This window comes from Gallus gallus, chromosome 9 (genome assembly GCF_016699485.2).
Source record: "Gallus gallus isolate bGalGal1 chromosome 9, bGalGal1.mat.broiler.GRCg7b, whole genome shotgun sequence".
In the NCBI taxonomy this organism is placed as follows: Eukaryota; Metazoa; Chordata; class Aves; order Galliformes; family Phasianidae; genus Gallus; species Gallus gallus.
In genome coordinates this window covers 14,767,435-14,793,759 of record NC_052540.1, presented here as the reverse complement: position 1 = coordinate 14,793,759, position 26,325 = coordinate 14,767,435, and the positions used below count along the sequence as shown (strand labels likewise).

Below are 26,325 nucleotides of genomic sequence, written 5' to 3'. Positions count from 1 at the left end.
TTTCAGATATATCTACATGTTCAAGAAGAGTAACACATGGTTCTTTCTCACAAAGCAATCTGAACAAGTCCCACTTCAAAGAACACACAGTGCAGATACGCAGTGCTCAGCGAGGAGCCTGTAACCAACACAGCTCACACGTGGCACCATCCTGGCAGTTCAAATCAGAGCAGTTCACACACGTCTCAGTGGAAGCCATGTCTGCAGGGCAAGCAGCCTGCAGCTTGCTGGGATGCTTCTGGCACTGAGTGCTCGTGCTCAGCCTGCACACGTACCATAATTAATGAAAACAGCACAAGGGATTATTTGTGCGCAATTGATACTTGAATGCAGCATTCTGCAGAAATATCTGTTACTAATTAGAGTTTAATCTATTGCTAATTAAGAGTTTCAGTGCTCTGTAGCCATTCTCAGTGTCTCACTCGCCTGCTGGACGTCAATGAAATCTAGATGCACACACAGCAGTGTGCTCAGCTGTGGGGTTCCTTTCATGCCAGAGCACAGAGCAAAGGCCTGTGGAAATGGCCGCTTCACTACGATGCCTGTAATTATATTTTCTAAAAGCAACCTTCTATGTGAAGTGGCATTCCTCCTAGAAGGTACTTTGACATGGATCCATACTTCCAGAAAGCCCTTCAGCTGTGCAATTGGAATTTAAATGGCAAGAAATAGCTGCGGGCATCTTTTCAGCAGAAACGCATTAGGCTGCCACGCCATTCCTCCATACTGATATCTGCCCTTCTCGTCTCAGCAGAGATGTAATGCAGACATGTGAGGGCAACTTTAGAGTTCAGATGGGGGCGTTTCAGTGAGTTTCCCCAGAGACATTCATTCTCCTGGAACTCTTTCACATTAAAGCAGGAGAAGTGAGAAAACCAGCAGGATCCTAAGCAGGAGGTGCGGTAGATGGAGCAGACTGGGTCTATAGGAGACTCTTTGCCTGAATGTCCTTTTATTGTTTTTAAATGCGTGCCATTTTAGAGATCAGCTTTGTACTCAAAGCCCATAAAAATGACATCTCCGTGTCAAAGGGAGCTGTGAACAGGGAAGCTGCAATGGGACTGAACCATTTTGCCCCAGAAGGATTTACAGTGTACAGTCCTGCTGGAAGTCACAGGCTCCAGTTTCGTAGGGGACTAAAATATCCCATCATCTCAAAACATGAATGATCATTTATGACCTCCTACCGTGTTCCAACGCCAGTGAGACATGTGGAACTGCTGGGCAGCTCAACAAATATGCTATCCTAAAATCCCAACGGCTCAAATGCCTTTGTATGAAGCTATCAGAAAATACTGCATGGCTGATTGGAGAGCACTGCTTTTAGAAACAGCAGGGAAATGAGTCACTGGGTCTACTTTTCCCTTTCACAATACATAAAAAAGAAAACAGCACCTACAACAGAAACACTGGGTAGGTATAAGAAACCAATCCCATTTATACACCAGGAGAAAAACAAAGAGAAAACGTGACTATTGAAATCGTGTGTATTGAGGCAGCTGCTGAATAAGACAAAGTGGAAAGGACAGGACAGCACAAAACACGGTAACAGGACTCAGTTCAGAAGGGAGAAAGAAAACCAGAGATTGGAGCTCTACCTCTGGTATGTAGCACAGAGAATGAGGGTCTATGCAAAGACAGCTACCGTCAGAGAAAGGGCAATAACAGCGAGACTTCTTGGCAAGATGGTACAGATGTTCACACAAAGGATTATTCTGAAGGAACATCAAATGCTTTGGAACTGAAGTTACACATGCAAAACGTCATCCAAATGTTATCCCACTTTTAAGCTGCCAAATACCTAATATTGGGAGAACTGAGTTGTGTCTATGAAGTACCTTGCAGTTCTAAAGCCGGGCTCAAACTTCCTAACAGCTGGGTGCACTTAAGGCACAGCAGTCAGCGAATCAGACCTCTGGCAGATAAACTACACCCAGCCTCTTTTTACTGGGGAAGACAACGCAGGATCTTATCTAATACAGTAAGGCATACCTCGCATGTGAGCCTTCTGAACTTTCAATCACCTTCTCCTCATCAAACGTTACAAGGAAAGTTCTATTTTCTTTCCCGATCACATACAAAAAAATCACATCTGCACCACAGCATCAGAACAGCACCAAAACATACCTGAGGCACCCCGATCCTTCGGCAGGCTTCCAAGAAGTTCTCCACATTTCGTCTGCATTTCGCCATTGTCAGCTTAGGCTGCAACAGAAGCAGGCAAAGAGCTCTTAACTGGAAGGGTTTTAGTTTTAATGAAACTCTTAATAAACCTCTTGGCCAAAAAATATCACAGTGCAGTAAGTTTGTATAATTCAAACCAGGCTGTGCTGCAGTTTGCTTGGAAAAGCAAGTTTCAAGCTTTCTGAAAAGCTCCTTTATGATTACTGGATGATTTTTTAAGACAGCTCTAACCTGTGCTGCATTGGTACACAAAGTGTTACATAAACCAGGCTAACACTTACAGTGACTGTAATGGGATAATTTAAGACATACACTGAATGAAACATACACATACGTAGCACCTGCGCTGTGATTTCAGCACAATTTAATGGTATGAAGCAATCTGGAGTCCATTCTGGATTACTACATTAAACAAATGCTGACAATCTTGTTTCAATTAAGAAAGAGATAAAAAAATGAAGGCTGGATGAATCCAGAAGACCACAGAATAAAACTGGCACTGCGACTTGCTGCATACAGGCCTCTTGCAGATGAACTCACTGGCACTTTTCAAGTAAGATTTTTTCTGTGTAGTTGGCTTCCTCACCTCTACGCGTCCATAGCACTGCACTGGCTCTGTCTTGTTTCTATTCCTGAAGCTTATTCCTTTCTGATTACAGAGACACAAGCCTCCTGTTCCTTCACACAAGCTACCCACAGTGTGTGCAGCAGCCGCCCCTGCGAGTTCAGTGCTCTTCCTTCAGAGGGGAGAAAAGCAGACTGGTGGGGCTCTTCCTCTGCTCCCCCCTCAGCCTGCCATGCTCCTCACCAAGAAAGCAGGTTAAAGGCTCTTGCTGCCTTCTTTCTCCTGCAGGATGGAGGGAGCACAAAGATCACATTGTGACCGAGGAAAGGCACGATGCCTCTTCTGCTGCTGGAGCCATCCAGCCACAGGCTGCCTCTTCTGTGACACTGACGACAAAGCCGTGATTTAACTCGTAACGCAGAATATTCAGCAGCACATAAAACCAGGCCATTGAGAAGATATTCTTGACAGCTCCAGTCTTGTGAATAGCAGCTGTCTGCATTTCTCTTAATGATTCCACAATCTGCCTAAAACGTTGGCGTGTCCAGCTCAGTCGTTCTCGAAATAATGAAGACATCTCCTTGTTCACATAACTCCAAGCAGGAGGAACCACAACGATGCAGTATGCAGCCCTGTAAGTGCCAGTTCGAATTCCAACCAACACAAGGACTGGCTCCAAAATGAGCAAAAGCAAATGACACGCTTGCTTCCAACTCCTCCTACAGGAAAAGGCTTTTTTCCCCCTATTTATTTAGTTTTAAGATGACGTGAAGGTGCATCACAAGCAGTTTGTCTCTCTGTTGTACTTTCAAGTAGCTGATCCTGAATGCTTACACTGAACTTTCTGACTGCCACATGCAGGCTATTTTTTGGGTTGACAGCTCATGTAACTCATTTGTCGCCATGTCACAGCTCTTCATCTCACTTTCATTCTGTGCTCTCCCGACACGATACAGAACAATGCACTCAGTAGTATATTACCTTCGTTGCCTTACAAAAGCACTGCAGTTAGGTGCAGTTAAGAGGAGCAAGTTCCTCAGTTGTCAGACTCCTCTGTGCACTTCTTTCCTTGCTCTGAACAGCCTCCAGATAGAGCAAACTTTTTTCCTCCTGCTATCACAGAGAGCTATGAGTGCATTTACTTTGTTCCAGGAGGTGGTGTTCTCCAAGCATGTGCAAACACAGCTCAAGTGTGCTCTGCTGACATTCCTATGCAAAGAAATTTGTAGTGCTGTGAAATGGATACAGAAACCATTTTGGCCTCTCTGCTGCTTCTTGCTGCTCTGTGCAGCGGGATCCCAAATAACGGAGAGGATGTTGTGTCTCTCTATGCTTTTCCTGAATTTCTCAGATCTTCTATTCTTCTGAAATACCCTATTTTGTTTTTCAGGATTAACTGTCTCTTATTTTACTACTTTTCAAGTTAACAGAGGGAGGACATGAAATCTTAATGTTTCCTGGAAATCTGTATCAGAAGTAACTGCATTTAAATGAAACAAACCCAAACCTATAGGTTTTAAATGAATCCACAGACACTGCACAGACAGTTGTCACGTATGTTCACAGATGAAAATAATGGATTTCAGGCTTGCATGGATTACAGATCTTTGCTGGAAGGGTTTTGGACACCCACAAAACGCCGTCATTATGACATACTTACAACAGCAGGGGAGGGGACGTGGATGCTGGGGACAGAGCGAGGGCGGACGTGGTTAGCCAGGTGGCACAGAACGACGCCATCGGTGAGAGCTGCTCCGAGATCACTGGGCAGTGACACTTTCAACCGTGATTCGATATTCTGTGAATAACAAACGTGGACACGAAAGGTAAGTGATGGTTTCCTGTGGCTGTTTCAGTCTGCAGAACGTTTGATAAGAGCAGAAGCAGTTGCATTACAGCTCCCTGTTTGAAACTGCTTTCTGAGTAACACCGAGACAGGTTCTGCACTGAGCTGGGCCAGAGCTGAACGCAATCTGGCAGCACTTGAGTTCAATGAGGAACAGTTCTATTGGCTCAGCACAGGGGACTAACACAACCATTGTTCAAAAATAACAGAAATCAGGGGCTAAGAACACTACTCCTAATCCCTCACATTCTCAGCCAATGGTTCTGCAAAGGGAAGTGAAAATAATTGTCGACTGGAGGACAACATAGCTAACAAAAATCTCAGTAAAGAAAAAAACAGACTATTGCTTAGTATAGCTTTTAGAAATGATGTAGTTAACATTTGTTTAAGGGATGAACACAAATTCAAATCAGATTTTACTTCAAATGCCATGCAAATTTCACCAAGTTGCTATGTTAAATCAAAAATTTTAAGTATATAAAACAGATTTAATCTTACCCAGGAAGCTGAACAAGAGAGAGACTGCACATAAAGCATTCTGAGGTAAGAGATGAATGGCTCCACAAATGCTGAGTTTTGTTTCATTTTACTTAAGAGAGCTTTCTCCTTCTGGAGAGAGCAGATCATCCTTACTCTGACAATTTGCAGAGGAAGAACTCTCTGTCTGTCTGGGATGCTTATGGCTTTTAAAAATCAGCTTTAGAAAGAGGAATTCTCATTTATTGAGAAAGCTCAGAGCATGAGAGCACTTCAAGGAATCCCTTCACAGACAACAAAAGCATGCCTGGGGCAAAGCAGAGTGGTACCTGAATGCCCTGTGGCATACTCAGTATTAGCCACTGTCATGGGCACAAACCAGGGTGTACTGGCCCTCAACAAACAAAAAGCCTGGATGTAAGGAATATTTTTGCCACAGATACTCTACAAATAACTAAGGATAAAGTGAGAGTCGACAGGTGGACCCAGAGCACGCAAGGAAAGCATGCTGTCATCATGACTGGCTGCAGTCTCTGCATGTCCCCTGCTTTTCTACAGGCTTTACAGCAAAGATGTATTTTTAAAAGGAGATCAAAAGGAAGGCATTGAGGGAGCTTCCCAGGGAGCTCCCCACAAGTATGAAGGGTGATAAGGAGGAATGCATGCATTCATTCTAAAAGCAAAGATCACCGGCCAGTCACAAGCAGGAGTTAGAGCTGTGTATTTCACAGCAGCTCAATCTGCATCCATTTGAAAGAAACACTCAGATTGCACAGTGCCATTCAATTCCGGTCAACTCCTCACCATAATTGGTTCAGTGCAATCAGTCCAGAACACAAGGGCAGCTTTAACACGGTGGCACACAAGGCATTTACTGAGAGGCTCACTGGTTTTGTCAGCACTTACCTTACGTAGCTGCTCTATTAGCTCCAGCTCCTCCTCACGCTGCTTGGAGTTCTGTCTAACTCTCGTGTCTGCAGGATCATTAGCAGGAGACAAGGCACGGGAAGATGATGAAGCAACCACTGAAAAAACAGCATGAAGAGAAATCAGTAAGTATGGTTTGGCTGACTGCCCTTTGCTGCTGCATTACATGTGTACAGTGTCCCAGAATGGGTACAGGGCATTCCTTTTCACACATCTGCTTCTTTCATAAGCCTACGAATCTACCAAACTAATGACCTGCTGATGTAAACGAGGTCTTTCCTAACACATCTTCTTTTCCCTTTAGATTTTGCTGTTTCTCTTGGCTACTGATCATCCACAAAAAGAGGACAAAGTTTTGACACATGAAGTATGTTGAAAGAGTTTAGCTTTTCTACAGGCTTTGCAATTTCGCCCCATGCTGCTACATATAGTGCAAATTCCATCAAGCTGCCTTTATAACTTGCTGAAGGCTTGCGTGGCATTTCCTTGCTATCTTCTTAGGCGTAAGGACAAGGACCAAGAAGTACAGATTCCCACATTTGCACAGCTACGATGGTCATTCACAAAGTATTTATAATGCCACGTGTTTACAAATGGAGCCCTAAAGCTAGTTTGATGATAATGACCTTCAGCAACAGAGCAGAGCAAAACCTAGGTAAGGCAGATGTTAATAAAACGTAATGCAAAACAAGCTAACTTCTGAGTTACACAACCTACCTTTGTTTGCTTCATCCCTGACAGCTGCTCGGAAAAGGAAACTCTCGGGTCGCTGGGAAGGGTTTCTATAGGAAGGCAGGGCTGCATGACCAGGATGTGCAGGGGAAAGGTGGACTAAACAAATGTGGGAAGGCACGGGAAAGGAAATGAGGAAGAAGGAAACGGTTAGAGTTTAAATAGGAAATGGGTTCAGCAACGTGGTAATTAAAAAGGACAAAATAAATTGTAATATCACGACAAAATAAATTACACGCATGCATGATAAAAGCGTAGGGCAGGAAAAGGCACTTTCGGGGACACTCGCCATGCAAAGCACATTCCACATACCACTTCCAACAACTGCTCTGACTGCTGCTGAATGAGCCTGTGGGCCAAAGCCTGCACTGTCCCTGAGGACACGCTTCAGCCCTGCTGCCTCTCCCCTCGTGTGTTTGCAAGGAGACCCAAAGAAGTGGGTAAGCTGTCGAGCACAGCAGTGCCACATACGGCGCTCCTTTCTCCTCACAGCACAACGTGCAGGCAGATATTTTCATCTCGGTTTTCAGAAGCGTTGCTTCCTTTCCCTGTTACCTGTCTGAGTGGTGGGTGAGCCAGGAGAGATGGTGGATCTGTCATCACTCTGTAGACAAAAAAGCAGAAGAGCATAAATGGTCCTAATGGTCCTGGAAGAAGTTGTGACTGCATTTTTTACTGTTTGCTGTGTTTTATATAAGGCACCTTCCATCTAAGCATACTTCAGAACGAAAAGCCAGATGTGAAAAACACAACGTGTTGTTCCCCAAGTCTCATCTCTGCAGAAAGCAGCTAAACTTCTTTTTTCTATTTGCAGAAATGCCACAATTACTCTTTTCTGAGGAAGAAGTGAAGAAACAGCACTGACAGTGCAATGCTCTCTTGGTTTACTCCTCCCTCTCACTAAGATGTTAAGTATTCTTTGCAGGGGGTGCACAGCAAAAACAGCTCATTAAAAGACATGCAAAACTTGCATAATAGCAGCACGGATAAGAATACACAGCCTCCCTGACACCTCTGGTAATGCCACTCAATATGACTTTCCCTAGCAAAATACACTGCAGTTTTACTGTAGTGCTTAACGCAGACCAACTTCTCATGATGAATGCATTCAGAATGGCAGTTTCCACAAAAGCAAATTATAGGATACCTATACTCAATGGGGAAAGCAAGCCAGTAAAGAATGCAACAGAAGTACTTCTGATAAACTCGACTTTGTTAAGGGAAAATCATCTTGTAAATAAAAAGCAACATCAAAGACAGCGAGGAAGCCCCTGGAGCAGATGGGTTACCATGCTTTTTAGCTTAGACACAGCCTAAAGCTAAGATGAGGTCATAGCAACTACAACTTAATCAGGTAAATCAGATTGATACCCTACCTGAACTTCTGACTAGAAGCTGACATACCAACACCTGTTAAAACAGATGTGTGGATCCCAGTTTTTTGTTGGCTTTATTGGTGAATGATAATAGCAAGAGATACCTTGGCAGGGCTGAGGGCAGAGGCGTTAGGCAGGGCAGTAGCACCGCTGTCTTGATTCAACCCTGAGAGGGACTGAACGTGGAAAGAAAGAGAAGGCAGCAGCAGTGTTAGCAAGCAGCTGGTAGGGCACATGCACAGGTGGAAGTGAGTAGCCAAGGCAGAAAGGAGGAGGTGATCATGGTTATGTGCTCAGGAACACTTAAAAAGCAAAAGACAGGCACGACAGGTGTTTACTTTTCCAACTGTGGTTAAAGCTTTCCTACTTGCCTGAACTTTCTGAGCTTGGGAGGTGAAACTCTCCTTTTTGCACACAACAAAGCGACAACGGGAGCAAAACTGGACAACAAACAGGTAAGCACTTCCTAAAGAAACACCTGAAGTAACTGAGACGGGGAGGTTTAGGTTGGATATTAGGAGGAAGCTTTTCACCCAGAGGGACGCACTGAACAGGTTGCCCAAGGAGGCTGTGGGTGCCCCATCCCTGCAGGCATTCAAGGCCAGGCTGGATGTGGCTCTGGGCAGCCTGGTCTGCTGGTTGGTGACCCTGCACATAGCAGGGGGTTGGAACTAGGTGATCTCTGAGGTCCTTTTCAACCCAGGCCATTCCGTGATAAAGTAACATCTATGCCAGACTCTCATCCCAACAGGAAAGCGTACCCCCTAACAGCCCGTTCTGGGTCACTACTCTAAATAAATAGTTTTTAATGTTTTGAGTATGCAATGCATTTGTAGTAAGTTAATCTATTAACCCAGTAAACTCAGAGATACTCACATTGAATGGGCTAAAGGACACACGTTTGTTCTGCCACTAGCACCTAATGCTGATCTTTGTGAATTACACATGGAAGGAGACGTTGTAGACAGGGCAAACCGTACACAAACACCTTCATGCCCCATGCAGACAGCAGCTGATCCTCAGAACAGCCTCCTTTGCAGCAGTGCAGAGCTAACTTTTTTTGGCTGTTTTTGTTTGCTTTACAAGTTTCGAAATGCTATTTCAGCAAATGTAACATCAGCTACTATAGCAAAAAGCAAAATAAACCAAATGGTGGTGGTCTGTGACATTAACACAACTTTATTCCTGTACAAAAAGAGCGAGGCCACCTTGACACAGACTAACAAGCAGCAGTCACGATCCACAAACCCAGCAGTGGGCAAAGGGGGGAACACAGCACACAGAGGGCAAGAGAAGCACAACAGCAACACAGCGCATGCTCTTCACCTGTTTGCGAGTCCCTGGCCTTCTCTTAATGGTATTGGTGTTATTGTCAATCTCAAACACAAAGAGAGGCTCAAAGCCATTCTGTCAGGGACAGCGAGGAAAGAAAGGGAGGGAAGAGAGGAAGAAGTGAGGCACAGAACAACTGTAAGAGAAGGTAGCTGCAATACAAGAAGAATCAGGGTGCTGCAGGTCAGACTTGCAACCGCTGCACGCGCTGCTCTTCATTTCTAGGTCTAGCAATGAAGTTAGAGAAATCCCCACAGCCACAAACAACTTTAGATAGAGGGAATGCCAAAACAGAGCCCAACTGTGACTCTGCACTAACTAAAAATAAGGCTACTTTACAACAATCTGATTGTCAGTTGTCTGTGCATACAAATGGATGGCAACTGCCTGAGAGAAACCTCCAGGGCACAAGTTAGCATAATTCAAGTCGTGCTCACTTCACTCATGCTGTTATTACTTGTAGCACACTGGTGCCCAAACGGCTTAACTTAAAATGTCTCAGAGACCCCATGTGTTAACTGTGATGATGGTCCCAGGTCATGTTTCAGACCACGAGAGGAAAACATGACGAAGGCAGCCCAGGGCAGCAGTGACACGAGAGTTACGCAGCGAGGTCACAGCAGCTGCCTGGTGCCCACTGGGTATTTCACAGGCTTTGTGACAAACTGAGAAGCAGTTGGAGAGAACAATCTGTCTCCCACTGACTCACCTTGTAACGTACAGTAGTAGAGGGGACAAAAAGCTATCTGGGGAAAGATGAGATTCAAAAGCAGTCAAGATTGAAATCGTTACCCCAAGCCTGAAGCCTTGATGCTGTATTAACAAGCACTCCCAAGTGCAATGAGAGTACTCTAGTGAGAATGGCAAATGGAATATGAGTAATATAAGACTGAGTTACACTGCAGGGATTCTCAGAGAGGCCAGCGACTGTATTTCTTCAGCAAAGGTTTAGTTAGTCTGGCTGTTCTAAATCAACACAGTGAAATCCATCACAGCACACGCTCAAGTCCTGTAGCCAAACTCCACTTTGCATCGAATCACAGGCATGCAGAGGGAACAAGCAACTGTAAATGCTCACAGAAGGCACAGAAAGCCATTTTGTGAGCTGAAACAGACTGCCCTGAAAGTACCCACCAAAGGAAAGGAGCGAACTGTGCAACACAAATGCATTTCAGTTTGTGTTAAACAACAACATACAAGAGGAGCAAAAGGAATGTGATGAGATTTAAAAGGGAAAAATCACAACTTAAATTTGGCTCCTAGGAATTTTTCTGTTAAAGAGGTAACAACACCTGAAGAGCTACCAAAAATAAAAGGAGAGCTCACCTGCATTCTAAGTAACTTAACTTTTTCTGAACAATGAGTGGAAAATCCCACAGGCAGCATGCAGCTTTATTGACATGCAGTGTTTAGGCATAGAAAATGATAAAGAGAAAATGATGTAAATGGAGAAAATGTACTGAACTGTCATTAGCAAATGGTGCTTTGATATGAATGCCCCTATGCTTCACTGAAGGAAACAAACCAGCCTCAGAATTTAGGTCTAGCTACATTTCAAACCCAGAGGGACAGGAGAAATGCCCAAGGAAATGCAATAGGATTAAAAAAGGTAAAAGTAGTTTCAACTCATACGACAGCTGTCTGTTTTTTAAGCAAACTAGTGATCGACTCCTTGATGTTTAACAAGTTTTTGCCATACAAAGTACATTAGTGGAAAAAAAAAAAAAAAAACAACTGCTGCAAATTCATGAGCTGCCCAGAGCTACACGTTCCAGTTACAACAATTGCTACGGGCAGCTGTCCTGGCATCTGTCATCATTAGACACAGCATGCATTTCCACTGCAGCACAAATCTGCAGATCATAGTTCCATAGTTCAGAAAACCAGTGTTTCATACACTGAAAGCACGATGTATGGGATGCAGAGTTCAGGGCTGCTGAAAAAGAGCAAGAAATCCAAAGGAAATCCAATGCAGAAACTACTGTTTTCAAACACGGTTCCAACTTTCCCTGCCAGCCCGGCCACTTTTTCCCCCAGCCCCTTTTTGTGCAGAGATTTAATCTGGATAAAGGCACAAAAGAAACCACCGTGGATGGAAGTTCAGCAAACTGATTGCTAAGAATTCCAAGTATGCAACGTAGCATTCAGCACAATGAAAACCATGGGATGATACTCACAAATAAAAGGGGTCCTTAAAATGTATCATCTTTGAAATACATTCTAAAAGATGAACTTACTGTCACAGCATCAACACTGTACAGAACCCACGTCTGCTCTCCTGGTTCTTACAGCATACAAATGTGTTTCTGTATTTAAATTGGCTGATGGTGATTTCTGGAAGCAGGCACATGCACGACCACAACACATTCTTTTCACAAGGAGCCTCCTTCTGCCCCCTCACAGCGCTGGGAGTGTGACAGCAGCAACACCAACACGTTTGAATGAAGAGACAGTAAACACTGACCAACATGTTCTGAAGAGATATGTTCTGAGAGCACTGCCTATAGAGAGTTGAGGCAGGTGATGGGGATGCACATGAGCTAAGAACACAAATCCCAGGCATGCAGTCATGCAATGGCAGGCAAATCAAGTGTATTCTCCTTCTACAGACAAGGATTGTGGCATTAATTATATTCTTTAATTACGCTACACCACTAAGATGCCACGAAAGAAGAAATAGCATAAAACATGAAGTACAGTAAAGCTTTCATTTTTGCTGCTGTTCAGAATAGGTACGTGAGACATCTTCATCACGAAACAGCAGCAGAGAATGAGGAACAGTTCAGACCTTTAGCACTTATGCTTACAGCAGTATTTTCCCTTTGGGCACTGTGGTTCCCAGGACACCAATCCACACCAAGCACTCGGTGCAGGATGCAAACAAAGCTCAAGTGGGAGGCCGTATTCAGAGCATCCCGTGGTTTATTTGACACTGGAGAGCTCATCAATTAGGAAGTGAGCCAAACGGAGGGCGAATCAAAGTGGAACTACCAGAGGTCAATTTTGGATCTTATAAGTTGTTCTCCATCAGCAGTAATTTCCTTCTGCTCTTAGCAAAAGGTAAGCTTTCATTATTTTGCAGGAAAACGCTGCTATATGATTAAGAAATGGCTGACAGTACACGTATCAACATACTCAAAATAAGTCACTTCTGAAAAAAGAGGTCATGTTTTATGCTATTTAGATTAGATCTGAAAGAATTGGTCTAATCCGAGCCAACTGTAACACGGCATTATTTTTATGCTCCAGAATGTGCCACAGAAAAAGGCTGTTGCGTGCAGGATCTTACCACTAACAAGGCACTATCATCAGTATGCTGAGACCTTCTGGATGGAAAGGGACACTGGGAGGTGGGAGAGATGGAGTAACGTCAGAAACAAACAGAACGACACAGCTGTGAACAGACAGACAACTTGGAACACGTGCTGCTTGTTTATAGTGCTGCGAGGCATTTCTTCTACAGTTCCATACAGTAGCCAAAACTGCGTAGGAATATATACAGCCACATAACCCAGGAACTACAGGGTATTCCTATCACTTAAGGAGTCAATTGTTCTGCTCTCTGTGCTGTCCCGAGCACATACAGACAACCATGTATTTAGTTTTTATCAGGGGGAGAACAAAGGACCCTTTAAAAGAATAAATTCAGAAGGAAAAGGAGCAAAAACTATTTCAAATATCCCACGTTTTGGTAATTTTCGAAGAAAAAATAAGGTGAAAAATGCTTCTAAAGTGATAATTGCTTGCACTATGCTGTTAAAGGTTTTGATTTGATTACTGCTGCCATGTGAATTAATTTCCCCCACATAAGAGGGGATGGCAAGCAGTGAAAGAGCATTCATTCCACTGAAACGTGATGCACACAGTGAGCAGATGTCATTGGCTCAGGCCTGTGTATTTTAGAAGACTGAGCTCTGTGTGATTTCTTGTCCCCTTTTTATTGCCTTTGACTACAAAATGATATTAAAAGGAAGTTCTTTTGTTTTGCTTTGAGTAAGCAAACAGACCTCAAAATAAAAATAGCTGATCTTTCTGGGATAGGTGGCAATACGACAGGGAAATGGGAGGAAACTGATGGATGGACGAGAAATGACTGCACCACAAAAACTTGTCTGAATGCTCCCATTAGAAAGTGAACTGTATTGCTTCCAGGCAGCATCTTGAGATGGAAGGTGAAATCTATTTTCCGTATAGAACATAGAAAACGTACAAGAAAACAAAACACTCAGACAGGCAATCTGCACGAACAGAAGGAAATATTAAACTGATCCATAAGGGGAAGTGTGTGCTTGGGGTGTCAACCAAGGGCTGATTAAATGTGAAAGGCTATGCTATAACCCAGTCCTGAAGTGTTCTCCACAATCAGGAGAACTTCTGATTTCTGAGATAGCTTTTTTTTTTCCCCCCCTGGAGGAAAGCAATGCTCTTTTTGGAGTCTTACCTCACTATCCAGAGGACTTTTCTGAGGACTTAAGGATGCTTTTTGCTATAGGGAAAGAAAAAAAGGAAAGACCAGTTTAAAAGCACGAGACAGAGAAACAAGAGCTCTGAATAATACAGTATAATTGAGAAGTGTTTTAAAACAGAAATAGTCCCAGTTTGTAAATAAAACATGCACCAGGCTGCTTCCAAGTTTCCACAGAGCTGAAACTTCACTGATACTATTAGTCAAAAGCCAGCCTTTATATTGTATAAAAACAAAAAGCCCAAATTGTTTTTGCGTCTTAAAGAGGCATAATAGACCCAAAATATAACCCAAGGGAGGAATTCCATTGCTGAAAACACAGTTCTCATGAATAACAAAGGCAACAGAAGAAAAAAAAAAAGAAGGCTTGTCAATGAAGATGCATTTTGTTAAGTTTTTAACTAAAAGACTGAGCTGATTTTCTTTAATAATTAAAAAAATAGTGATTTTTTTTTTTTTTTTACACAATATTACCAGGGGACTAAGATAGCTGTGTTAATGAAAAGCCTAGTTTCACAGGCAGCTAAAACCTAGCTGCTTCTTCATTTGCTTTATAAAACACCATGCATGCCCAAGAGTGCAGCACGCAAGCGTTAATGACCACAGCAATTCATTTTCATTAAAGAAAACGATGAAGGTTTGGAATCGACTCAGGGCTAAAGGAAAGGTACCTTAACAAAGTCGAGAACAGCTTCTCTCTGGATCTGCTTGGTTCTCATCCTTTCCTCCTCGTACTGCAGCGCTGCTAGCTGTGCCTCCCGGCGGGTACGCTCTATGTGCCTGCGGTGCAGGTCGGGGTCTGTATTGGGCACCTGGAACAGAACAGTGCACTGTGCTGTACAGACAGAGCTACACAGGTTAAGACAGATGGGTTACAGAGAAACCATCCGTGTCTTACAGGTAGCCTAAGTTTGGTTCTGCATCAGACTTAGCTAGAAGAGGAAGACAGAAGAGTTCAATGCGTTACCTGACTCTGGTGACTTGATAGAGAGAGAAAGTAAGGTGAATCAGCTGGGGGTCTGCCAAATGGAAAAAGAGAAAGCGTATTTTCAATCTTCAATTGAAAAATAAAATCATACGAGTCGTCAGTGATGCACATGTATCTTATCAACTCTGTAAGAGTAACTATTTAGCAAGATATTCAAGTGCTGCAGTAACGATTTAACTTCATTACTTCACGGTTGACTCTGTGCAGGTATTTCTACCTCTTCTCCTAACTGTATTAAAATGCTTCCACAGCTCAAGATGTATCTATGGCTTTGTACGTTTGGCTTATTACACTGAGATATCTGGTACTTAATACTCATTCTACAGGAGCTGATTAAGTAACCAATCCAGGAACTCTCCAGATGATCCTCATATAGAGGAACAACTGGTTACTATGGATAGCAAAGAAAATCATTTAAAAATATTTAGTAGGAACTATACGTTTCTTCTCCCTACCTCTCTGTTCTGTCCACATAACTCCTTAGCACTTGGTGATGCTCTCTGTCCTGCATCAAATTTAGAGTTTCAGGTCTTCGTAATTCAGTGTCCCTGCAGGCAAACACCAGGTGGAAGGGGATTGGCCACTGATGCATAAACACTACTGTCAGACAAATCCTTCTCCAGATTACAGCTGTTTGTAAAACTAATTGCCCAGACAATTAGCTTCAGACAACCACAAAGGTGGAATTTAAGACAACTGAAGAAACGTTGTGACACCAAGTTAGGTCGCAACTACCGCAGTTCATCATTTAATGGATGTAATTTCCTTCATTATCAGAATGATTTCAAAACACAGGAAGTTTGAATCTCTCTTAATATTACATTCTGGAGATTACAGGCCTTTTTGTTTCTGGAAAGGACAGCATTCAGGGTTCAACTAAGTGCCAGGAAGTGTACTCAGAGCAGAGTGCACTCAGCGTTGCTGTATCAGAAATGCACCACAGCCCATCCAGGGGCAACAACTGTATTTGCTGAGCTGAATCAACTGATGTAAGTACTCTTAAGATGAAGCCTGCATTACATCCAACTCTTCAAGAGCTTTAATGGCTCCAGCATGCTTAAAAAAATAAAGAAAGAAAAAAAAGGGCTGCATGCCAGGGCATTTGCAATGAGATACAGTGGAAGCAGTTTACAGCTTTTGGGTGGCACAAATGAAGTATTTGTCTAATATATGCTTAAAATTATATACAATAAAACCTGCCAATTGTCATATGGCTGTTTTTCCATAATCTAAAGGGCAATAATATTACTTGTTTTCAGTGCCTCATTAAGAACTTTGCTCAGCTGCATCAGAATATGAGCAAGCTACAGTTTCCTTGGATCCTTAACGAATGACTTGCACATGAAGATCCACTGTCATTCTCAAGTTAACTTTTGCTAACAATGGATACCCTGGTAATCTAAACTCCCTTTATCATTCAATCTGTACATGTAAGCAGCAGCTTACTCCTGGCTAAGTTGCCTTCTCACCTTGTTTTCTTCAGATGGAATTTCTTGTTTGTGTAATTATTTCTATGTTGACCCCAAATGTTCAAATGGGACAAAGTATCATAAAGCCAAAACCAAATTGGCCTTTCAAACCAAAAGCATTTGTTTCATTTGGGGAGAACACGTTACGTTCAGCCCAAATTATTTTATGCTTTACTTATAGACCCTATATACTATAGACCCTGGCTTTCTGCTGATTGTTTCACCTTCATTTTCACTCCACAGAACACTGCAGTGTTTCAACAGTATATTTAAGGTTCTGTCGGTTTTGATTTCATGTTATCAAAAAGCTACCAATTTTCCTATTCTCTGCTCTTTCAACAAGACACCCAGACATCCCAAACCCAACCACCTCATTCATATCCTGTCCAGCTCTGAACTGTATTTATCGATAAAAATTTATCTACTGTTTAATCAAAGCACAGATTAAATCACAGAAAGCATCTATTACACGTGTTTGGAACTATATGCTTTAATTTGGCAGATTTTTTAAACCAACTCATTTATATCTCAGCATTGGTATAGAATAGTCAAGCCTTCTGATCGCTGCCATGACTAGAATATGAATTCCAAATTCACAGTAATAACATTTGTGAGTGCTGTGCACGTTCCCAGCGAAGCAAAAGAAGGCGCCATTGAAAACAATAGAAAGCCATCCAGTGAAGGTGTTCTGGATTCCCCACAGAACTTTGTACAAACCAGTGTTAGCACATCTCTTACCTGTTTTGTTGTAAATACCGTCTCGTGTCCTCAGCCTTCTGAAATTCTCTAGTAGATGCAGGCTTTGCTGGTGAGCTCTGTGCAGAACAACATAGGAGACTGAGTTAGCAACACAGCCAGAATAACATACATTAAAAGTCAATGCATCTCTTTGTACAGCAACACTTCTAACAAGCAGTATTCAACATATCCAAGAAAGAACATCAAAACACATCTCAGAGATGTTTATTTCCAACAAGGCAGACTCAATACACAGTATACAAAGCTGATGCTCTCTTATGATGCCCTATGACAGGTCACAGGAGAATAAAAAGGGAAAACACGAGATGAATACCTACAGCTTAATTTGAGCTATGAAGTCACGGATCTCACTGGGAACAGAGACAGACTGCTCCTGGTGTCATTTATCAGCTTTTAGTTATACCCACTAACGTAGAAAAATGGAAACATCAACATTAACTTGTCAGTTTTCGCTTGCTATACTGCAATACAGTCAGCCTTCTAACTTGTAGAGCATTTTAAAACAGTCTTCTTCTTAGACAGATTGTAAACAGCTTAATTTTTATGAATATAGAATGTACAACTTTTTTGATGTTGGTCACTTTCCACTATTCAAAAGTGAAAAGCCCTCACACTGTGCTGCCAACAGCTGCCTTTTCTGAGTTCTGCTCATTTCTATGCTTCAAATGGCATCATTTGATATTGCACTTATGAGATCTCCTACAAGGATACGTCTCCGATGGATATTTGTGCCACTGATGTTTAACACAGCAACCAGTAACACAAAGCAGACAGAACAGTGGCGATCCTACACGAGCACTGTAAGATCCACATGATCCACAAGAGCCACCGTTTTCTTTTCCCCCCAGAAGGAAGTATCTTTCTGCTTCAAAACACACAATGATCTGAAAGGACACACATGAACTGCAGCATTAACAGGTACTGTTTAGGCATACCAACCACCAAAGATTTCTCAGACAGGTTGCTTATGCAGCACATATAAGGATCTGCTGAATTGTGAAGCTGTGCACGTAGGCACTACGTAAGACTCCCAGAACATAAAAAGAGATGTGATGGGGCTAAAAACCCACTGCTAGAGTTTGATTTCTGAGGAGCCTCTGCCACATCTGCCATCCAAACAGCACTCAGTGTCCACAGCAGAGGCTGCTGCAGTTGAAACAGAGATGTTTTCCAATGTTGCCCAGTTCTGCATCTGCATGCTGTGGGTAAATAGGTGCACGTGTTGAGACCCTCAGGAATGAGATGGCACTTATGGAGCTTTCTGAACTGCAGCATTCCAGTGCAAGTATTACATACCAGCTTGAACAGAAAGATACTTGAGAACAAAAATGAAAAAGAGGCTGTTTAGACTCGCTGGGAGGAAAGAACAAAGAGGCTTCTTTGCTTTTTTGTGTGTGTGTGGAGTGTCTGTGAGAGGAGAAAAGAGTCCAGAGCTACTCATGCCTATGTCCAGAGATTTGCAAAAAGCTGGCTGCAAAACCTTCTAACTCATCTAGCAATACTTTCACCCACTGCTCTGTTAACTGTATGCTTTTGCTGACTGAGAACAGGTAAATGCCAGATTGATCTCAAAGCACAACCCTTCCTGTTCAGACAGGTGACTGTGTACGTATCCAAGCCTGTGACACCTCAGAGCTCTGCTCAGAACTGAAAGAGACAGAAGCTGTTTGCAGCATACAGTGGGCCTTCTGAAAAGTCCGAGCACTGAAGTTAGTCTAAACATAAAATGTATGCTCACGGCAGTAAGTTCATTATCATCAACAAGAACAGCCAAATTAATGGAGCTGCAAAATTCATGTCGTAAATCTTTATGCTGACAGTGAGCATTTTTTCCCTTTAAAAAGCCATTTATTCATTTAGCAATTCATCAGGTAAACATGAACAACACTTTAGGTATCATAGAATCATAGAGTTTCTCAAGGTTGGAAAAGACCTTCAAGATCATCGAGTCCAACCACAACCTAACCATACTACCCTAACTCTAACAACCCTCCGCTAAATCATGTCCCTGAGCACCACATCCAAATCATTCAGAAGCATCAACTTCTGTGTTTCCTGATGACAATACTCCTCTGGAAAGCCATTCACTTCACACAAACCTAAAGCACAAGGCTTGCAAAAACCCACAACGCAGCAGGAGAAGCGTGGCTGCTTTAGACTCATCCCACAGCTCCCAAAGGGCACTCAGGAGCAGCTTAACACTTCAGCCCTGACCTTCCACAAAGCTCAAGAGATCCCCCCCAGATCAGACCAGACCATACTAATGTCTTTTTCTTTTTTTCCTCTGTAAGAAAACCTGTGAGGACAAGAAGCATTAATATAAACACAAAGGCTTTCCTGTGGCATATGAATTTAATGAATTTAAGTAAAAGCACCACCTCATTAGAGATTCTCCGCTGGTCAATATATGCCATGAATTGTGAGCTGAGGCTGTCTGAGTCCACGCACTTGGGTTGCCTCACCTCTTCCTCCTCCTCTTCCGTGGCACAGCTATCAATATAGTCGATCTGATCGAGATCATGTTCCACTTGACATACACACACAAAGGAAACACCCATCATTAGATGACCAACAGGAGGAGAAAATAAACAACACAAAAACAGTGCCAGGAACTGAGGTCCTACTGGCTTCCTTCCGTCTGGGAAGCTCAGCCTCAAAGGTGTTGGATCCTGCCTGGCCCACTAACGTTTGTTAAACATCAGATTTTGAAGTAACGATAAAATTCATGGTTTTCAGAAAGCAAAGAGAAACACACAGAATGTAGTTCTGAGCTGCTGGCTGTGGATATTCCAGCAATAACCAAAAATGAATATGATAGCTTTCTCAACGCTGACAAGCATCTGTCAATAACAGATTGTGCAATGAGCTGTGTACATGCTGGATTTATCTCGTTTCTAACTCATCTCCATCAGACAAATTAGGATGGATATGACGCAGCTCTCCTATTTTCACTACTACAACAAGAGCATGACCAAGTTATCTGGATGCAAATGCAATGATTACAAAAAGCGTAAGTGGAAATAATGGAACGTTACAGAAAGCAACAAAATCCTCGAAAATGACATAAAATCACACAGAAGTCTTATTTTATATACACAGAATGTGCATTCTGCCCAGGAATTCTGAGTGTCATGACACTGAGTAAACTAGCTTAGTGAAAAATCCAGTGCTGTGGATGCAGGGAAAGCACGAGCTCCTTTCCTGAGCTCCGGAGCTTTCCTGTCCTTCAAACTCTCCCCAGAATTGCTCTAGACTCCCTTGCAGACATTCTTTTCCTACTCCTCCGCCTCTTTCCTGCTTGCCTAAAACAGACCTTTCTTTGCCTCACCACACAATCCAGCAACTGTTGCTGCCAAAGCCACCTCCTCTGCTACTACACCCATCCAGAACAGCATTCCTATATATTTTGGCTTCATTTTATCTCCATCTCAGTTTCAAATCCTAAAAAAACTAAACAAAAAAACCCCACCACCACCAAAAAACACCACCAAACAAAAAACCACCCCACACTCAAAGACACCCAACAAAAGCCACACCACATGCACCACAACAACCTTCTTTCCAGCCTTGCTTATTAAACATTACTAATAATATTACAGTAGAAGAAGAAATACATTAGTAGCAGTGTTAGAAGCACAAAACTAACAGGGATCTCCTGGGTCACTGGCAGTCATATGCTGAGACCTGCACCCCTCTCCAGTACTCCTGATGTGAACTGACTGTGCTCCACCTTAAAGACTAATGAGGAATTTTGAAATGCCTGGTGTACAAAACCCAAAGAACAAAATAAAGTTAAGTCTGAGAGGTGCAGCTGGCAGCACTACCTGTTATTAAGGCTGCCCACGGCTTCCCTTAACATCGTGTTTGCAATTCTTCTAACTTTGCCTGAATTTAACTGTAAAGAGTAAGACTGAAAGAAACAAGATGGCAAAAGTCGAATACGGAGAGGAGGAAGGAAGAGAATGGGAGATGGATGAGGAAGATGAAAACTATGGGGAAGGTACTCAGATAGGGTACATGAGCTGGAACCCGTAGGGGAAATGGAAAACAGCAGAAGAAAACTTGATCAGTAGATGTGGCAGTGAGTGAAAAGACAACAAAATGACTGAAAAAAAAAAAAAAAACAGACGTGGAAGAATGCTAAAACTGGTCATGGTAACACAAAGAGGACTGAACTCTAAGCCAGTGGTAGCAGTTTACTGCAAGTTAAAATGGATAAAGATTGTGGAGATCAAGACACATGGGAAGCACTGTCATCTATGGAACAAATGAAAAAGTGCCACTTTAAGACCGCGGGGCAACAAATTGAGGTCTAAAAACATCATCGCACTTATAAGTACTCATCCCGCTAGGCTGGCTCACATGTTTGGATTAAGACTCAAGATTCTTGAGCAGGGCACATCTACTGCTCGATTCCTGCTTGGTCAGGAATTCCCTGACAAAACTGTTCATCCTGTTGTGAAAGCAGTGGACGCAGAGCACAGACCGTTCACTGCTGCTGTAACTTCTCCCAGTAGCTCAAGCAGCAAAACCTTATGAGCTGAAATTCAGGATTCCAAAACACTATTCAAAGTACTCAAGTGACCTGCACACAACTCTGGCATATATGCAGAAGCTGACATAATATCTCCCTGAAAATCCTAATTCTGATGCTGTCTGACTTTGTCTTTACATAAAGTACTGATTACACAACAGTCTTTCTGAATCTTACTCTGCTCTTTGTCCTTGGGCATCCTATGGCACACAGCAAATATTCTAAAACTCTAATCATGACAACAATAAATACGGTTAGACAAAGATCACTGTTTACCTCCACCATTGGTTACGACTGAGCTCCCTCGGTTTTCTTGATACTGATTTTCTCTTCGCAGTCTCTGCTCTTTAGTGATTTCTGCCACACGTAAAGGGAGGTCTGAGAACTCATCTGTTGGCTTCAGAAAACAAACAACAAAGAAACATTTTACGTTACCTACTGAATATGCTTCCAGATGTACACTTAGCAGTTTTCCTCCCCATACAATATGGCACTCAACAAAAACGCGATACTTACTTCATTCCCTGACCATCTTTTGTCTCCACTGTCCACACTATTGAAGCCAGAATCAAGTGCTCCATATGGACGACTGGAATAAAGTTCCTCGTGGCTGTCAAACACAATGTTTTAGATACAGTAATATAAACAGCACTGCAAATTTGTCAGCTATTACAGCTATTAAAAGTAGAATAGGCTACCAAGCACAGTATTAGCTCAGCATACCGGAGAGCATCACCCTGCATTCACCACACAGAACAAGAAGGATGTGTTTGTAACTTGAAATATTGCTCTCTGTCAACTGTCCACCTGCCACATCTGGCATCTTTAAGAGCTAACCTGATCCAAAGTATTTATCTACGCTTCAAACACGACCTAAACAGAAACGGTAACAAAGAAAACAGAATTGTTATTTCACTGCTTAGTATGTGGAGCTTTCATTTCCCATCACTGGTATGTTTGGGTTGAAAAACACTGCCATTCTCTTCCCACAACATTTTTCCACAAGTAAGCATAAAAGCATCTATTACTAAAAATACATGACTATGAGGATATATTTATTCTACACAAACGTATGCAGAATGCACTACATAACCATCTTCCGTATCATAATTACCTAGCTCAGAAGCTGCACAGTAAGCAGGACATTTCAAATACTTCATAACATAATAGATATAGAAGTACAGTTCTCCTCTGTGGAGTCTGACCGTCAATAATGACACGTCTCAATGAGGGCACCAGACATGTGCCTGCATGACAATACGTACAGCCAAAGGGCCACACAGTTCTCAAAAGTTCGGGGCTCAGAAATGCCAGAATTCAGCAGCACAGCCATCACAGATGTCAGGCCTGGCAACTGCTGCAGATCTCTGCAGCACAGAGACAATGGGACTTGTCTGACCCACTGCAGATGGCATTTCACAATGGCCCAACTGTCCTACTGGCACTCACAGCCCCAGGGAGAACTGCAGCAGTAATTACTACACAATACACATGGAAGAAGGAACTCTGGGAAGCTAATTGCTTCATCCGTCATAACCAAACTGCAGGCCATCTTCTCGCTGGTTCTGCTCTCAAGCTGCTGCTCACTTAAAACCTCTCTTCAAGGAAATACTTATTTCTAAATGATTCTTGTTGCTATTATTTACACAGGAGCATATGCTCGCGTGGGACTTCTACAGCTTTACTGCCCTTCTCCACATTCCTACAGCTCTGTTTTCAAATAGACATAAGAAAAGCAAGAAAGCATGAGGAATGGAGAACTCCAGATGAGAAATATCAGACTACGTATCTTCTGCGCATCTGCAGATGGACACCAAAAGACAAGCTCTGGGACCTCTGTGGTGGTTGAGTTAAATCAAAGAATCAAAGAAGGCCCACTTCTACAGCTGGTATCTGAGCAGAAAGCTCAGCTGCACAGTGAAGCCTTAGCAAAAAATAAGGGGGAAAAAATATAACTCCTGCTTGGGGTGGGAAGGAAAAAAGATGAAATTGCTCATTGCAATTAATTTGAGACACTGACAGCAGAACAGTACTTTTATGCTAGCAGTTCACAGAACATAAATAACACATACAAAGTAAGGGGGAAGAAAAAAGTCTGTTTGCCATATATTTCCATTTTAAGGGCACTGATACTCTCAGAATCTTCTGAGAGCCCTGACTGGAGGTGAACTGTTACACAGAACTAAAGAGCATCAAAATGGCTGCTTGGCCACATCTCAAACATTGAAAAGCCCTTTGATACATATTTCTGTCTTTTTTTTTATAGTCAGAATTCCAAGCTATGATTAAAATGCATTAATCCTTGTGTCAGAGAAGCAATTAATGACAGCTTTAATAGCAATCCATAGTTACAGACAGCAAGCAGTGAGCATGCAGGCCCATTTATTTTGGATTTTCCCTTTAAAAAAATAAAATATGTCAAAGAGCCATCACAACAGTTCATCTTTTAGAGCCTCTTCTTGCCAGGAATAGGACAGTACCCCTAGCACTGTGCACAGTACTACCTGCAACAGCTTATATTCTAGGAGAGTGAGTGACACTCATAAAACACTCACATTGACCTCACACAGAAGAACAAGTTCAGGTGCTCAGTGCTGCTGAAATCAGTCAGTCCCTCATGCAAACCCTGCCTCAGAAATCTGACTCATAATGATTTATTGTGAGGCCCTCTGGTTTGTTTTATTGCTGCTAAGACAGCAGTACATCTTTTAGCAACTTCTCCACACATTATTACTATCTTCCAAGGTGACTGAGGAAATTCTTATATGTATTTAGTTTCATACTTCACTGACTCCCTTTCTTCTGCTTCATGTAACAGAAGTAAATCTTAACTCTTGCTTTTCTCCAGACATCTTCAAACTCAGCAGCTGATACAGCTGACTGTTCCAATATTTGTGTTACAATACTCAGCAGTACTGCCAAGTGAAAGCTTGCCAAGAATAACAGTTTGCTAACGGGGTGGAGATCAGCGTTTACACCTGCAGCTCGAGCACAGCGTTATGAAGTTCTGTACAGAGGGTTACAAATCACACTGGAGTATACTTCAGTGAATATGTATAAAAACCTGAGATTTCATAACGTGAACACCTGTCACCAACATGCCAGCATGCCCCCTGTACTATGGAGATGCCAATGTGTTCTTTTTACTGTACGTTACCTCTAACATTGCCTTCCAGATGTTATTTCCAAGGTCGTCTTCTGAACTACTCTTTGCTTCTTACAAAGCAGTACCTCACTAGAATGTACCGTGATATAACACAGCTGATGTTCTTCAAACCACCCCCAGCAATGAGTGTGCCAAAGAGCAATCATTCTTGGATCTTTCTCTTTTTTTTCCTGTTCTTTTCAATTCAGATGGCTGACGTAGCTTTCGCTAATGGTATCAAAACCAGAAACCTGGATGGTGCAAAACTTACCAAGATCCAAATCCCATGGGTCTCCTATCATAATCAGGCAAATCTGGAGCTATCTTGCATGCTTCTATGTTCAGATATTTAAATATGTGAATTTTCCTTTTATACATATCTACAAAATAAGAAAAGTGAAGTAAATATAATTTTATAATGCATTTTCAATATAGACGACAGAGCCTTAATCTGCAGTCAGGAGTAACAAATGAACACATTCATGCCAGCCAATGCATCCTTTCTTCTGACCTTGCTGCATTTTACTGAAGCAGTGTCATCAGATGCCCGTGAGACAAATGGAAGTTCTCTTCCAAGTACATCTGGTCTGCATGTAACTCTGTCAGCTGCATGCTAAAATCTCAGCATGCAAATAAGATATAAGCATGTACAACTACTAGAATTTATAACCTTGGCATGAGAACAGATGCATCCCACCCATGCCCAGCTTTGAATGGCAATGGCAGACTGCCAAAGCAAGCTCAAATGTGATGTGACTGAAGCCAGCCACAGCTTCTTTGCTTTCTAAAGGGAGGCAAAAACCTGAGGCAAAACCTTACGGAGATGACAGGTTTCAGCAAGTGCCACCCTTGATTCAGAAGCGGCAGCTTACAGTAGAACCTGTAATTCTCAATGGCTTATACATTAAAAAAGGAATTAGTCACTAACCATCTTGCAGTCTCTAGTTCAAAGGCCAACTGGAGCACTTCTGCTAAGTGAATCAGCACACAGCAGTGCTGAGACCTCAGCCAAAACTTTGACATTTGAGCGGCACAAAACCAGCTTTGCCTAACAGGGCTTCCTCTCCCCTACACCCCTCCTAAAACTACTGACACCTGAAATCTCCTGCTAATATTAGCACAGTGCTAAGAGGGGAATTTTGCATATAATGCCACAGGTGAGACTAACGTAATAAATAAAAGAAAAATGGATTTTTCGAGCCGTGCTGAATATTTAACACTTTCAGAAAAGGCAAGTTATTTAAAGTTCTCTTGTTCTTAAGTAAAGGTTCTAATACAACCCTTCAGCTTTTTGTCCCACCCTTTTTAACTGAACTAGTCATGTGAATTCCCAACCGCAGTTTACCTGTGCAGGGGGTGACTGGAGAGGGTTGTTCTCTAACATGATGGTTTGCAGATGTCTGAGGTTCCTATAGCAAACTGGGATTGTTGTTATTTTATTGCAGGAGAAATCTAATCGAATCAAAGGCAACTCAGCGAGCTCTGCAAGTAGAAAATAAGTATTTGATTTAGCAGATTTAGAAGCA

At 42.4% G+C, this 26,325-nt stretch overlaps 1 protein-coding gene across 1 annotated transcript in view; it reads right to left on the bottom strand.

Annotated features, from left to right (window-relative positions):
* The window catches only part of LRCH3 (leucine rich repeats and calponin homology domain containing 3), a 52,503-nt gene that overhangs the window by 7,179 nt on the left and 18,999 nt on the right, over positions 1-26,325 (bottom strand). Inside the window, 18 exon segments of the mRNA XM_040705668.2 lie at positions 2,128-2,205; positions 4,410-4,547; positions 5,979-6,097; positions 6,717-6,830; positions 7,287-7,335; positions 8,212-8,283; positions 9,434-9,514; positions 12,729-12,782; positions 13,881-13,925; positions 14,576-14,716; positions 14,872-14,923; positions 17,100-17,176; positions 19,499-19,647; positions 21,931-22,051; positions 22,171-22,264; positions 25,071-25,161; positions 25,164-25,179; positions 26,145-26,281. Of these exon segments, the coding sequence (XP_040561602.1) occupies positions 2,128-2,205; positions 4,410-4,547; positions 5,979-6,097; positions 6,717-6,830; positions 7,287-7,335; positions 8,212-8,283; positions 9,434-9,514; positions 12,729-12,782; positions 13,881-13,925; positions 14,576-14,716; positions 14,872-14,923; positions 17,100-17,176; positions 19,499-19,647; positions 21,931-22,051; positions 22,171-22,264; positions 25,071-25,161; positions 25,164-25,179; positions 26,145-26,281 (1,628 nt within the window).